General features: G+C 40.0%; 3 protein-coding genes and 1 pseudogene across 3 annotated transcripts; 3 read left to right on the top strand and 1 right to left on the bottom strand.

Moving 5' to 3' along the window:
- Positions 1–702: 702 nt before the first annotated feature.
- Positions 703–2521, top strand: LOC145212899 (intelectin-1 pseudogene; annotated as a pseudogene).
- A 462-nt stretch (positions 2522–2983) lies between these two features.
- LOC145213447 (BTB/POZ domain-containing adapter for CUL3-mediated RhoA degradation protein 3-like) lies at positions 2984–7196 on the bottom strand. Its single transcript, XM_080081731.1, has 6 exons — positions 6913–7196; positions 6215–6370; positions 5750–5887; positions 5240–5414; positions 4537–4732; positions 2984–4012 (listed from the first exon to the last, which is right to left on the bottom strand). The coding sequence occupies exons 1-6, from the start codon at positions 7118–7120 to the stop codon at positions 3797–3799; spliced, it is 1089 nt and encodes a 362-aa protein (XP_079937857.1). The 5' UTR covers positions 7121–7196; the 3' UTR covers positions 2984–3796.
- Positions 7197–8045: 849 nt separating this feature from the next.
- LOC145213446 (uncharacterized) lies at positions 8046–11286 on the top strand. Its single transcript, XM_080081730.1, has 5 exons — positions 8046–8539; positions 8618–8778; positions 8948–9837; positions 10061–10120; positions 10198–11286. Exons 1-5 carry the CDS (start codon positions 8522–8524, stop codon positions 10953–10955), a joined length of 1887 nt encoding a protein of 628 aa, XP_079937856.1. The 5' UTR covers positions 8046–8521; the 3' UTR covers positions 10956–11286.
- A 353-nt stretch (positions 11287–11639) lies between these two features.
- On the top strand, positions 11640–16072 carry LOC145212900 (uncharacterized; the record flags this gene model as incomplete). The annotated part of the gene is made up of 1 exon (XM_080081144.1): positions 11640–16072. A coding segment is annotated over exon 1 (3408 nt), but the record flags the coding sequence as incomplete, so codon positions are not given.
- Positions 16073–16077: the final 5 nt, after the last annotated feature.

A 16077-nucleotide genomic window follows, 5' to 3' on the forward strand; every position in this document is an offset into this window, starting at 1 on the left:
TGAAAGAGTCTATGAACTTGATCCTTTAATTACGAATAATGAAATATACTGGGCAACGCAAAAGCTAATGCTTTACTAAATAACTTGCTGGCGCGATTAACAAATGTACATCTATCCAAAACCCTGAAGCTTGTTGTTGAAAGACTCTCATTTCAATCTTATTATTAAGTAGCTTTTTTCATATCTTGCTTGTTTTCAAGTAAGCAGTTTCACAACATATGTTGAAACCACCTGACACAGCCATTCCGAATACAAATCCATGTAAATGAAAAAGCTGTGTTCGCACAAACTTATCTGCAATGCCTCACAGAGTGTTTTGCTGATTTCGGCAAATCCGAACAGAAAAATCTCGGTATCAAAAACGCAACCTTGCAACTGGACGGCTTTAGATTTAGACAGTCAAGCAATGTAGCCGCACTTCAAAGCTTTCTAAAAGTCGTAAAAAGCATTGTATTTTTATTTGTTATTCGAAACAAAATGCAAAATATATTGTATGGACTGACTGCTTTTTGCAACTCATGTTAAAGTAATGTTGCTTCCATTTGACATTTTTAGTTTCGTTTCATAACGTTTATGCTGTTTATTACGTGTGCATCAACCAAACGTTAGAAAACAAGAAAAACAAATATGCTGCTGATCAACGTCTTGCGGATCAGCTTTATTTCTTTTCTGGTGTGGCTTGTACCATGCGCTGTTGCCCAAATGCACCAAGGGTGTACTCTTACCTGTGGAAACCCCATTGACCCAGCTGAAGGTCCCGCGCGTGGACCCCCCGGACCCCCCGGACCCCCCGGAAAGGTGGGGCCACCGGGTGATGTTCTTCAATGCAACTGCTCATCAATGCATTCAGCAACAAGAAGAATTTCAGAACTGGAGGATACAATAAGTAAGTTTTCAAGTTCAACTTAAATGAAGTAAAATAAACTAGAGTTGCTCGATTTGCTTATTGCGTGTTAATCTTGTTGACATACAAATCAAATAAACAGTGCATGGAGCAATTCAAATGTACACAAAAGTTGCGCAACATGCTGGTAAACTAGGTTTTCTTTAAAATTTTCAATCGGTTTTAAAAGAAATTTGGAGATGAATATAGATAATTGTTTTTTACTTTGTGTAGGAAACCTGGCAAGTTTTAAACAAGCTCCAAATCCGTTAAGATCGGATTGCAGAAGCTGCAAAGACATAAAGCTTGCGGATCCAAGTTCCAGCGATGGGGTTTACGAGTTACGAAGTGAGAGTGGCTACAAGTACCAGGTGTACTGCGACATGCAAACTGAAGGTGGTGGTTGGACTCTAGTAGCCTCCGTCCATGAAAACAACATGAGAGAGGGTGGGGGAAGATGCACTAGAGGAGATCGCTGGTCGACCGAGCAGGGCTGGAAAAAGAAGGGTAACCACGGCGACGGGAATTGGGAGAACTGGAACACCTTTGGCCACTTCGCTTCGGCAACCAGTGATGATTACAAGAGTCCAGCCTACTTCGAGTTACAAGCGGAAAATCTGATGATTTGGCATACGCCTAATGGTACCCCATTAGTGCAGTATAACACATCGTCGTATCTTAAATACCGAACGACAAATGGATTTCTATCTCAGTATGGGGGCAACCTACGGAGTCTGTACGCTGATCGTTATCCGATTGTGTCACAAACTTACAGCTATCCTGCAGACAACGGACCAAGCCCTCCTGTGGTTTTCGATCGCGGTTCTTCTGCTGAACTCTCCCAACTGCTTCCGCCTAATCTCAAAGTGCATGTTGACGTAGGATATATTCAGGTATTTTCAAAAAAAGTTTATTCCTAAAGTAAAGTGATAACATTTAAAATCCGTAATCATTGAAGACAGTGGTTCCAAGCGTTTTATCGTTTTTTTTATGGGGTTTAAACTGGGGAGAAAGCCGATTATATAGCATTCAGATTTGAAAGTTCAAAATAAAGGAAACCTTGATAAAACTAGGTTAATTAAGATCTTCACCTAACTTAGATTAAACTTGGGGTACAGATAATTGGTCGTGGAGAAGTCTTTAACTAATAGACATCGGATCATCGCCTAATCCGGATAGATTTTTGGTTCGAACGGGTCCGGATCAATTGAAGTTTACTGTAACTTTTACAATCTGATCACGATCTAAAATCAGGTATCACCCAGGTTTACTACGTAATGTATGATCTCCAAGCCTATAATTGAATAATTATTAACTACTTTATTGAAACATGCAGGTCAGGCCCATAAGCTATAATCAAAATGCTTACGCGATTTGCCCCGGAACTCGCATGAAGTCAACCTTCGGGTATCCCTCTCAAGCTTGCCTAGGTTCGTCCGGATATACTTTTTTCGAAACCTACTGCGGAGATTTCTCTGGCCTTCTTCACGATGGAAACGTGCCAGGCGAGGGATGGAGTGCTCAAAAAAAGCTGCTTGAATCGACGTTTTTATTTTTTTACAAATAAATCGGTAGATTCAAGCATAAATTCAAAACTTTATGGTCAATTTATCCGTTTTTATTTGATACACCACTCAAAACTGCAATTTCAAACGCTGACTTCGTTAAACTTTTTCTTGTAACAACCGCATTTTTGGCTCGCAAAATCGTTTTGTGAATAATAATTTTTAAAAAATGACAATACCAAATTACTTTAATCGTGTCCTGCCAAAGTTTTGCTCGCAAGTTCTAAATAACTTGTTTTATCGTGTTGTAAATATGTGCTGTTTGTTTTACATAATTTTATTACAACCCTTTACCGAAAATTCGCCCATTCGCATGTTTAAATGACATATTTTTAAGCATCTATGTGGGTTTGCTATACATGAAATGGTGTACTATAATTTTTAAACGATTTACAAATAAAAAAAATAGTTTCCGTCCAAAATTGTCTCCTTTTTATGAACAGTTCGTGGTTTCCGCCTTGCAATGGAACAACATAGCAAAATTTAGTGGTCTAAGAACCCTTTCAATACATTTGGTTAAGAATCACACCTGCGACAATATTTTTTGGTCTAGTATTGTGGGGTAGGTAGGCCTGCCTACATACTGTATGAGCGAAAGATGGGCAATTTAAGAACACCTAGCATTTTGTATGCTTTAAAAAGAAAACAAATTTCAAAGAACTTGCGACGTGGGTTCTTGAAAACCTTTCACGAAATCACGAAAACGTTTCACAGACCCATTTGAATCACGGGTTCGGGCTGTGAAACAGTGGGCCGAACTATAAAACCTAACCAAGATATAATGTGTCTAATGAGGTTGGCAGCAAAATATGTTGAGTTATTCCGAGAATAGGCCCCTACATATATGTAGGCTGTTGTAATATCAATAAAAACATGCAGCTTATAGTGACTTAATTGTATGTCCATGCTTGCACTGTACTCCGTAGACTGCAATCATCTGAGCATTTTAGCAAAGCAAGACATTGGAAACTTGCTATGCAGAGTTGACAAAAAATCAATAAAAAATAGACAAAAAACACTGCTAACAGAAAAAATACTGTTTAAATAAATGGAAAGTCACCCCAATGGGCATTCGTGTGAAAAGCAGTTACTTAACGTTTACATTATAAGCACATCGTGTACAACATAAAAATGCAATGTACACTGTACGATGTACGTACGAGATTACAAACAAATGCATTTACCCTGTAATCACGGTTACCTAACCGTCTGCTCAACCATAAAGAGGACCACACGAAGATACCAAATATCACAACAACGATAATTCTGTAAACTTTGATATAACTATAAAATACTCTTTAACAGCAGCAGGGATATAAAACCAAAAACTCTTGGGGCCACTTTATTTTCACACTGGTCGGTTGCTGTTGACATGGATGCGCCTCACTCGGTGTGAACGTGACGACTCATCTAAATCGTCATCGCTCTGGCAATGGTGTGTGATTCGGGTGTTGTCGGAGTTGTTCTCTGTGTGTGCTATGATAAGGCCTGGACTTGGACGGTCGGGTTCAAATAATAAAACATTTAAGGTTTCTTCGTATATACGCGCCTCAGGAAAATCAACCTGGTAACAGTAAATAGTTATTTGAAAATCACGCAACCTTGGACTAACATAACCACAACGACTTATACATCCACAAAACAACAAAGAAATACTGGTATCCAACATGAATTCAAGCATTAAATTTTTTTGTGCTGTTCTTTTTGTTTGGTATCCAACATTACAACAATAATAAATGCGGCCGTATACAGTGATGATACGAATCAAACTGTCTGCTAATGTATAAAGAATCAAAGAGCGAAAAATCAAATTTCTTTCCATGCAGCAGCAAAACTGTGTATCAGAAAATGCATCGATATTAATTATACACGAAGATACGACAATATACACGAAGATATGATAAATTCTGTAAAACTGTGCAGAAATACAACATACTAAACCATTATCCATTATGCTACTTTTTCCAAAAAAAAAATGTTTTGTATGTTTTAGCAAACTTTCCAACACAATCTTCCACAAATTGTGCTACTACTACTATTTTTTTTTTTTAGGACTCGATTTAACCTGTGTAAAAGAAAACACATTACCTTTGTTTGTTTCTTTTCTGTCGCATAAACAATGGAGGTGCAGCAAATTTCAGCTACTTTTCGATGATTTCCATAATATGACCATTCACAAATGTCATCACCAATAATGTTTTTCATGAACAAAATACGACCATTGAAACGCAGCGACAGCTTATCAAACAATTCCAGGTTTTTCAACATGTTATCATCAGATGAACTGCAAAAACAAACAACTATAAACTATGTGGTGAAATCATTTCTGGATCTAAGGATTTAAAACAGGAAGCACAATTGCCCTGTCAGCAAGAAGTTTTAGATTAACTTAAGGCCCTACAGTGAAAAAAGTTGTATGCTTAGAGTAGTGATTCTCAACCTTGGCTCTCAGGGTTATATGTATCTCTCAACTACTTATTTTGTGGCTCGCACCAGACCTCAGAAAACCACGAAAGATTGCTATTTTTTGATTTCAAGGTAATCATCTTTAGTGATTTTCTGGGATCTTGTTTTTTTGTGGCTCCTAACACACTTAAAAAACTACCATTTGGACCAACAATAAAAAAGATGAGAACCACTGGCTTAGAGTTTTAGACAATAAGGTATCTATTTATTCAGCATTCATTGTTTCACAAACCCACAATGCATATTCAATTTTTGCATCTTTTACACCTATTGTTGGCTAAATTGAACCAATGAGCACTGCCTCACAATTAGTATGCTGTATTACTTTGTGTATGAATATTTGTTGTTTCCACGGTTGTACATGAACTTGACAATAGGTCGCCTTGTGTTTCGAACCAATTCTTGTTCCTCCTTGAGGCATGTAATGATTGGAACCCGACAAATAGGATCAATTTCATCACTTTTTCTTTCCAATGCTGATTCACATTGCAGAACCAAACCTACAAGTACATACTTTCATTAGTGGATTTCTGCAAATGCCTCACCATACACTTTTGTTTTGAATTTTTTGAACGTGGGTATGTTTATTAAAATTACTGTTGCAGATTTAAAAGGTAAATGGGCACATTCCAACTCATAGGAATTTTCTCTTACTCCATTGATTTCTTAGACTAAAACTACTAAACCAAACCAAGAGGGTAAGTAAATGACTTTTGACAAATTAGCAAAAAATGTTAAACATAGTTAAAAAGTGTAAATGCCCTTGATTTATAATGACATTAAGCTTGTTAAGTAACCTGCCATGTTCATGGAAAAAAATATAAGTTATTGTTACCTTGAATTAGATAATACTTGGCCTCAGCAAGAAGCTCAGCTATTTCATATCGATTATCTGGCAGGAAAATGGAGCCATCTCTAAGGTAATTGAGTATTGCACTGAAGTGTTTTCCACATCGATCGATAAGTATCCAGCCTTAAAAGCAATGCCACAAGTTTATTCGTCGACAGAACTTTACTGCCCAGCAATTCACCATGAAACTAGCACCAAAACTTGTATTCAAAATCAGGCTAAAAACTAGAGTAATGTATGATAGTGTTGGTGGCCAATAACATGCCTGGTTGTAAATCGTACATAGTTACTGTTGACATAAAATTGACACTGATTGATCAATTTTGCCCTTTAGGTGTACACTTTCTTGTGGCAAAATTGATGAATATCAAAATTGCTGCTGATCACTTTGTTATTAACAAGAATCAAACATATCCTTATCCAAATTTCTGCAAAATTATCACATTCTACCTTCACTGTCAGATAGGACAACCATTCTTCCGCTGAACATGGCTCTCAGCATGTTATCTTCCTTGGTCAGTGTCCCCATAGTTGTGTAGTGAAGCGACCCACCAACATTTAGTTTCACATACTTGTTTGAGCTTATAGCTGCTGCTACAGCACTTTCTGTTCGAACAACATTTAGTTTTTTTAACAATTGATTAGTCCAATTTTTTTACTGTGGCACGTTACATTATACTAAGACAAAAAAACAAAAGGTAGTTATAAAAGTTAGTAATAGTGACCAATAATCATACTTTTATACAAAAACAAGATTACCATTATTCATTTATATCTATAGATTCTGAACTTGAATATCGTGCTGCACACCTATAATGATTCATTAAGACATAAAAGTAACACTATAATTTAATCTCAGATACCCCTTATGGGCTTAATATTCTTATACAGTTTGAGGGTGGTACTAAACACCATATGGTATGCCATGTTAACACTTGTAGGGGTATTAAGCCCAAATAGGTATCTGTGATTGAATTATAATTTTATTTTTAATGCAAACCCACACCCCGACCCTAATAGCCCTAACCATCAACATCTACATTATGTTTTTAGTAGATTGCCTATAAATTGTGTATTTTAGGGTAGACCCATATCTGGACTTTTTGTCCATTATACACATACTACCAAAAGTATTGAAACTAGGCTACCTGCTGCTTTGTTTGGTGATAAACTGTGTTCGACAAAATTTTTGTCAAGAGCATTTGAAGTGACTGCAGTTGCAGAGGTGCATGCAATGTGATGAACGGTGTTAGCAGGTGGAGGCAGTGCTGCAGTTGATTCTTTCACCAAGTTTACGGAGGCATTGGGTACATTGGCTGGATAGGTAGTGATTGATGGCGATTCATGTGAAGCCATATCTCATGTGACCAAACAATCACAAATCAATATTAGTCTAAATTGAAACCAACTATTTATCATGAACAAAATCACCAACAAAGCAATAATAATAATAAATATAAAGGTTATATTCCTGACAACTTTAAGAAACATTAAGCAAATAACAAAATAAACAAGTTTATTCACAAACACAATAAGACTATATTGTTTACATAGTTCAAAAATGGGATGAACTTTTAATATTTGCTGCTACAAAAACAGGACAGTCTAATTTCTAGTTTAGCACTTGCATTGACTTGGTAAATTCGCTAAGGTTTGATAGAACTCTTATCGCCTGTAAATAGGGCTAAGTTTGAATTGTTTGATGTATTGCACAATAACATTGCTGACATGTGACAGTAAACACTGTGATAAGCCTCTTTTTATCGTAGCATTTTAAAGAATTTAACAAAACAAAAGTTAAATGAACTTTCGCATTGTTTTGTCATCATTCAATGTTTACCATTGAAAAACAAACAACACTGCGACCATGAACTTTTTTATAGGCTGTTTCTGTATTTGTAGGCGCAAATACAAAAACATATAACCTTTCTGATAATACATCTAACGCAAAAATGCTTCACTTTTATCAGGAATATTAACACAAACCCAAAAAGCGCTGAAGACTCGGACTGTACATTTTGACACAGCACTATAGATATCATACAAAAATTTTGTGCCAAGAATAGTAACATTTTTGGGAGATTAAACCAAAGATACTACATACACGTAGTATCTGTGATTAAACGGAAACAACAAAACTAAAACAAGTGTGTTTAGTAAAGAAAATCAATTTCTCGTGAATTGGGTATAATTTTTGAAAATATTTGTTTCAATTCAAATTTGTTGGCCTTGGTCCAATTTTGTTCTACGCCACGTTACAGTGTAGTGACTTACTGGTGCTTTTCATTGTTACTTGCTTTTATTTTTTAGGACCATTGCCACAGGAAAACTTATTTGTAAGTACGCAAACAAAACGTATTTTTTGTACAGTCACACTTGTTTGCCTATCACCAAGCGCAGTAAACTAAACTAAACGGTTTGCAAATATTTAAAATTAAAGGAAAACCTAAAACACAACATTCAGAAATTTAACAGCAAAATACTATTTATGGGGATATTTCAATTGAAAGATAAAAAGGGCATATCAGGTTATTTGACGTACCAAACTCCAAAGGATATATTTTAGCTTCACGGTTGTGAACATGTTTGCACGTTGAATGTGTCGCCCTGTTGACACTAACTCTCAGGTGACAGTTCCCAACCAGGAACAAAAGGCGCCCGGTTTATTCAAGCCAGTTAAAGGTTTACCAAGTAATGAACGAAACAAATGAGTTCTGAGTTACTGTAGCCGCTATACGTACTGTACCATCTCACAAAATGGCAAAGAAAATTGAAGTAAGTTATCGAAGGCATATCAGTTAGTGCATTTTTGCCTAGTTTTGCGAGCCTAAGTTGTTATTTTGCTATTGTCAGTTGCAAAAGTACGACGCAGAAGAATTTCAGTGTTTTACTGGAAGTGCTGGTAATCTTGGATCGGGTACTTATGCTGTAGTGATACTTGCAACTCATCAAGTTTTAGGTCAAGTTGCATTAAAGTGTTTTCCTGCTAGGGGTGGCCAAGCTATGGAGGAACAGTAAGTAGCATTCTACTTTGTCAAACCTTAAAACTTTTACCTTTGTAAAATTTCCCTACTACACTAGAAATTAATAGCAAAATCAATCGTTCTATGCTGCTGGTCCGTTTGGAAACGATTTTTAGATTTACCTTGGTTAGTAACGTTTTAACTAGCTGCTGTCACACAGGGTTAAAAGCGAACTTGCCTGTCTTCAAAGATCAAACAACGAATATATTGTTCGTGTATTTGGCTGGACAGAATGGTCGGGTGGAAATGCTATTATCATGGAGTGTTGCGACTATGGCAATCTCACGACTGTATTGTTGAACTCAAACATTGAACTGTCGGTGCCACTTCTTTTGCAAATGTGCACGGAAATGGCAAAAGGCCTGGCACACGTCCATAACTTTAGCAAGGAAAAACGCATGGTACATACTGATGTGAAGCCAGGCAATGTCCTTCTGGCAAAAGAGTTGCATTGTAGATTATCTGACTTCGGTGGGGCAAAAATATGTAACTACACAACTGCAGTTACGTCAGCTCCCAATCCCAAACGTGATCAATACACTTTAGCTTATACTGCTCCAGAGGTACTATGCCAACCCAGTTTGCCTTTGAGAAAAGAGCAAGACACTTATGGTTTTGGAATTACTACCCATATGCTTTTGACCCGACGTTTCCCATTCAATACAGCTAAAGATGTCTTTGTGGAAGCAGTTAAGTCAGGAATTCGACCTGACACTGCAGAGATTGAGCTCCTGAAGAAAAAATCAAGTGGTAAAGATCTAGAAAGTATTCAGGTGATGGAAGACGTGATGAAAAAGTGCTGGGAACAAAACCCGGAAGATAGGCCTAATATGTTGGAAGTCGCGAAGCGATTAAGTGAGCAACTGGCCAAATATCAACGTTTTGAGATTATCAGTAGTGTCATGAAAGCCATGAAACATATGACTCCTGTAGACGATGCTTCAAACCTCACAGGACAATGGGTTTCGCTTGACAGATTTATGCCGGAAAGCCGTACTTTCATAGGTGTTCGAGTGCAAGATGACCAACCTTTAGTTGTTGCATCAGAAGGTATGTTCAAAATTCCATATTTAAGTCTGTTTATCATATAGTGGGCAAAGTCTTTGCTGGTGAGGCGTCTCATAAGCATTTCCATGCTGCAAGGAAAAAGTCAATCATATGGGCAACGCGTTGTTTTCCAGTTCGTTATTGCTAAATCCCTGGTATAACTATAAATCCCTGGTATATAACTATAAGACATACGTTTACTAATCCTTGTTTCCTAATCTTTCAGATGCAGTGTTGAAACAACTGCAAGAAGATCCATCTTTTAGAGAAATATTTCATAACGATTGTAAGACGTGTTTCTAGTCTCAAAAACATAGTTTTAAAAGTGTCTAGATATTTGACAAGTTTTTGTTTATGTTGTAGTCAAAACGGCTTCATCGCTGATGCAGCGCTACGTGGACTTCGCGACCAACGGCCAATTTAACAACAACTTTACTGTGGCATCCGAACTGCTGAGGATCATCGAATCTAGTCCAATATCTGCGGCCGACAGTGCCGAAGTGTACGCCGCAAAGCTTACAAAGAAAAATAAGTTCCTCCTTGCATTGTTGTTTTACTATATAGCTGGAACTTTGTACAGAAATAAGCGAAACAAATCGTACGCTTTGGACGGAATTGTTCGCTGCTGTGAGGGGCTTTTTGATGTCAGCGAAATGATGATGGCCCAAGATCCAGCAAACACAAATATACTGTCTAACCTCAGTATCAAATGCATTTACCAGTTGTGTAACATTGTTGCAAAGCTATCGTCTGTTGACAAGAAAAACAGATGCTTGACTTGGTCTTGGTGCATGTTCTACATGGAGTGCACCTACCATAGCACAAAGGACTGGAAAAGTATGGAAGCAACGCTGAATGAGGCATTACGAGGTTTAAACACGGTTTTCGGTGGAGAAGTTAAAAGGCAGTTGATCTACGCTCATTGCCTAAACGGGCTTGGCGTGACATATAAGCACCAGAAAAATTACCAAGCAGCTTGTCAACACTACAAGCAAGCGATAGAAGCGTACAGGCATCTTATTGAGGAAGGCAACAAGTCTGAAATGGCAAATTACATTGAATTGGTGCAAAACAATCATCGCAAAGCCGAGCTTAAACTCGTTAAATCTCCACCAACATAAATGAATTTCCGATTTTCATATCAATGCGTAAATAAACTTCTAAGTCATTTCTTAATCTGAAATGCACAGTATTTTTTCTTCATTGCAGTTAAACTGCTAAGTTTCACTTTTTACATGGTGTTCGTTTAATCACACTTTTGTTAGTTTTTCTTCCATTTTAAAAACACTCACAAAACAGATTTAGCATACACAATAATAAAAGCATGAAAACAATTAAATTGTGGTGTGAATTTGAAGCAATCTGGTGCATGCTTTGCTTCGTATATTTGGTAAACGTGTGGTATTCATTATGTAAATCAGACTTGTGTTTGTTGTTAAAAGTGAGAAATTAGGTCAACCAAAATATCTTGAGAAACACACAACAGTGTTAACAATAAAAAGGGCACTGTTACGATATTTTCTAAAAGCAAAAGAATGGCACAACTTGGAAACCTGAATGATATGAGTAGTAGTGGTTCGTCCCGGGGCTCCCTCCACCTGTTTGGTCCAGTCACCCCCAAGTGGCTACCGCCACCTGGTCCCGTCACCCAAGTGGCTACCGCCACCTATTTTGGTCCCGTCACCCAAGTGGCTACCGCCACCTATTTTAGTACAGTCACCTGTTGGTTGATTATGTCATGCGGGTATTAATGTGGTCGTATCACCATTGTTCTGTGAGATCGCGACCGGTCGCGAGAGAGAGAGAGGACTAGAGCCGGCGGCGGTTTTTGTCGCCGTTCGCAAAAGTCGGAACTTGGTTGTATATAAAGCGTGTGCGTTGATTATTTTGTTAGTCTAGTTTTCATTTGAGAATGGAGTTTATTCATCCATTTACGTGTGTTGTTGCGGGTCCGACGGGTTGTGGAAAGACTTTTTTCGTTTCGCGTTTGATAAGTGAGAACTTGGTTACACCGCCTGCGGAGCGTGTGGTTTGGTGTTACGGTGTAGAATTTGTTCGCGGTCTTTCAACTGAATTTGACTCTTCGAAGAGAACACTTTTGATCATTGACGACTTGATGAGTGAATGCGACAAAAGCGTGACGAATCTATTTACAAAGGGAAGTCATCATAAGAATATAAGCGTGATTTACATTGTGTCACAAATGTGCTATAGACCGACCTCCGATAGTACATGACCTAATTCACAGGCGACGTTATCTTGCAATCACCGGACGTTCATTGTGCGTGCCAAGTCTTTTGTTGCAGGCTGCAGCCTCACACTGTCTTTTCCTTTGTTTTCGCCCAATGTATCAGTCTTATTGTGTCGCCCGTCACTCGCCGCAGCCGTTATTGTTGTAAATGTTCAAGTCCAGCAGAGTTAACGTTTTGACCCTAGCCATTGTGACTCGAACGATATAAATAGGCCTGTTTTGTAAAACGAGTCATTATAATACAAACTCGCGCTGGTAGAAGTTTATACGGTAGGGCGTTTAGCGTATGTGTGTTTATACAATTGTAATTTGATATAGTGGTTTAACTTACAATCGTTTACTGTGTCTGTAAGTAATCATATTTCTTGTATGTTGATTCTATTTGAATAAGGCAATAAAGGTGTAGGAAAAGTGGTTATTGCTGATCAGAGTACACGAGCGTTAGTTGTTAAAGAACTTCCGATAGTCAGTCCCAAATCTTTTGCGTAACCGTGCAAACGGGAACGTGACATCTGGGGGCTCGTCCGGGATACTGACTTAAAAACGCGAAGTTGAACACTAACCCCTGTAAGATCGGCAATGATGTCTATAAACCGTTATGTGGAGGCGGAAAAACAGATGGGACTGGTTGACCAAGACTTGCGTCAATACGTCGATGAGCAAATAAATAAGGAAGAAGAACGTGAGGAAAGGAGACTTAACCGTGAAGCCGAGACTGAGCGAAAGAGACTTGAGATCGAGCTGAGGAAACTTGAGGCCGACGCTGAACAGAAAAGACGTGAAGATGAGCAAAGAAAACAAGAAAGGGAAGAGCGGCAACAAGTCCGCGAGCACGAACTGGCTATGAAAAAGCTTGAGGTGGAAGATAGACAAAGCCGCGAAGAGACCAGAAGCACTTCGACAACGTGCAGCAGTAACGCTGGTGCCGGCAAGTGTCCAGAGCTTCCCAAATTTGTGGACGATGTGGATGACATGGACGGATATTTGCTGCGGTTTGAGAGATACGCAGAGAATAGCGGTTGGGAGAGAAGCCAATGGGCGCCATGGCTCAGTGCACTGCTGACGGGAAAAGCGATGGGAGTATACTCTCGACTGTCAGCAGAAGAGGCCAGGGACTACGAGGTGCTGAAACGTGCGTTGCGGGAACGGTATGGATTACGCGAGGACGGATACCGCCACAAGTTTAATAATGAAACCCAACAGCAAGGCGAAACGGTTTCCCAGTATTTCGTGCGGTTTGAAAATTACTTGGATAGTTGGGTGGAAATGGCCGGCATCGAAAAGACCTACAAAGGGCTTAAGGAACTTTTCCTTCGCGAAAAGTTCCACAAAGACAGTTACAAGGAACTGTCGCTGTACATGAGGCAGCACTCATCAAACGATTTAAAGGAGTTCGCGGAAAAGGCCGATAGGTTTATTGGGCCGTTAAAAAAGACGATTAGCGGGCACAGCTGCGACACGAAACATCCCCGAGCTGCTGTGTATTATTCCAACTGTGGTAGACCAATGCAACCAGGCGCGAGTCATCCTTTGTTGGGCCCCACTGACCGCCGATGCTTTATCTGCAACGCTCAAGGACATATTGCAAGAGACTGTCGTTTGAGGAGAACCGAAGAGGGGCCACATCACCAAACAGACAGAGCAGAGAACGCCTTGGTTGTTCAGGTTCGGAACCAGAACCTTAAGGCGACAATGGGTCGAGTAGGACAGAGATCGGTGGAAACGATTCGCGATACGGGATGTACCTCAGTAGTGATTCGTAGGTCCTTAGTCTCAGATCACCAACTAACGGGAAAAGTGCAATACGTCCAGGGTTTCAAAGGGAAGGCTGAACCTGCACCGGTGGCGCTCAATACAGTCGACACGCCCTATTACTCAGGTACGGTTGAGGCAATTTGCGTGACCGACTTAAACGTCGACCTAATCATTGGCAACGTACCTGGGACCAGAAATTGGGGCTCACCAGATCCAAACTGGAGTGCCGCACCCGTGGAAACCTGTGCAGTTGTCACACGATCCGCAGCACGTGAGCGGGGCCAAACGAAACCCTTAAGAATATCTGGCTGCAAAGGATTCGACGTTATAAATCGGGAGTCTTTTCTACAAGCCCAAAATGAAGATGCATCATTGGATAAGTTTCGGGACAAGTCAGGGACAAGGTCACAGGGCGACGGTCATGTGAAGTTTGTTCGAAAGGGGAACCTCCTGTACAGAGAGTTCTGGCATCCTAAGTTCAACTATGGAAAGCCAATTCAACAGCTGATGGTTCCTATGGCTTATCGATGCAAGATAATGGAGGTAGCTCATGACTCCATGATGAGTGGCCATATGGGTATAAAGAAAACGCTAGACCGCATTCTTAGAAATTTTTACTGGCCTGGTGTAAGAGGAGATGTTCAACGATTTTGCAAATCCTGCGATGTCTGCCAGAAGACGATTTGCAAGGGGAGAGTTGCAAAAGTTCCACTTCAGAGAATGCCAGCAGTCGATGAACCATTTAAAAGAGTTGCAGTAGACTTGGTCGGCCCAATTCACCCACCAAGTGAAGAGGGGCATCGCTATTTACTGACTTTGGTCGATTACGCCACCCGGTATCCTGAGGCAGTGCCGTTGAAGAACATCACTACAGAGGATGTGGCGGAAGCGTTGGTTGATATTTACAGCAGGGTGGGCATTCCATACGAGGTGCTATCGGACCAAGGAACCCAGTTCATCTCCAGCTGCATGAGGGAGGTCGAACGGCTTTTAAAGGTGCGCCATCTAAAGACTACTCCGTATTCTCCGCAATGCAATGGGTTAGTTGAAAAATTTAATGGTACTTTAAAGACAATGCTGAAGCGACTGTGCAACGAGCAGCCGAAGCAATGGCATCGGTATGTAAATCCCTTACTGTTTGCTTATCGTGAAGTACCCCAGGAATCCACTGGGTTTGCGCCGTTTGAGCTTCTGTATGGTCGAACGGTCAGAGGACCGCTTCACATCCTCAAGGACATGTTCACCAACGAGACAACAGATCCAGAAACCATGTGCAGCTACCAATATGTGTTTGAGCTTCGAGAGAGACTGGAAAATACCATGCAAATCGCCAAAGAAGCAAGTGTGAGGGCACAAACCAGGTACAAGAAGAATTTTGACCGCAAGGCAAGAAGGCGGACGCTTAAGGAAGGTGATCAGGTTTTAGTTCTGCTCCCTACCGATAGCAACAAGTTGCTCATGCAATGGAAGGGACCGTTTCAAGTCGAAGGGAAAGTTGGAATCAATGACTACCGCGTAAACGTCAAAGGTAGTACTAAGCTTTACCACATTAACTTATTAAAGGAATACGTCCAACGAGGATCAACAGAAGAAAATGGATCGACGACAAGCGACGCGCTGGTAATGAGTGCTTTGTGCCATAATGAAATTCCCGACTCGGTGGACGACGACGAATTGCTGGAGTTAAACTTGGGAACCCACCATGAAACAACCGATGACCTGGTCGTCAGTGATTCTCTCACCGACTCACAGAAGCAAGAAGTCAGGAAGATTGTCGAAGCACATGTAGAGGTATTTTCTGAAAAGCCCGGATGCATGAACTTGGTTGAACACAGTATTCAACTTACCAACGAAAAGCCCATACGATCGAAGCCCTACGCAGTACCTTTTAACGTGCGCGAATCATTACGAAAAGATATTCGCGAAATGTTAGACACAGGAGTGATAAGACCTTCAACGTCATCATATGCGTCACCGGTGGTTATTGTTCGAAAGAAGGATGGATCAAACAGGATTTGCATCGATTATCGAAAACTTAACAAGGTAACGGTGTTTGATCCTGAACCTATGACAACGGCCCAGGATGTTTTCCACGACTTGAGAGACGACAAGTACTTTTCGACGATCGATTTGACTAAAGGATACTGGCAAGTAAAAGTCACTGACTCAGACGTACACAAGACAGCTTTTGTGACACCGGATGGATGCTACGAATTTTGCAAGATACCATTTGGGAT

The sequence above is a fragment of the Phallusia mammillata genome, chromosome 2, assembly GCF_965637545.1.
Source record: "Phallusia mammillata chromosome 2, kaPhaMamm4.hap1.1, whole genome shotgun sequence".
Lineage (NCBI taxonomy): Eukaryota > Metazoa > Chordata > Ascidiacea > Phlebobranchia > Ascidiidae > Phallusia > Phallusia mammillata.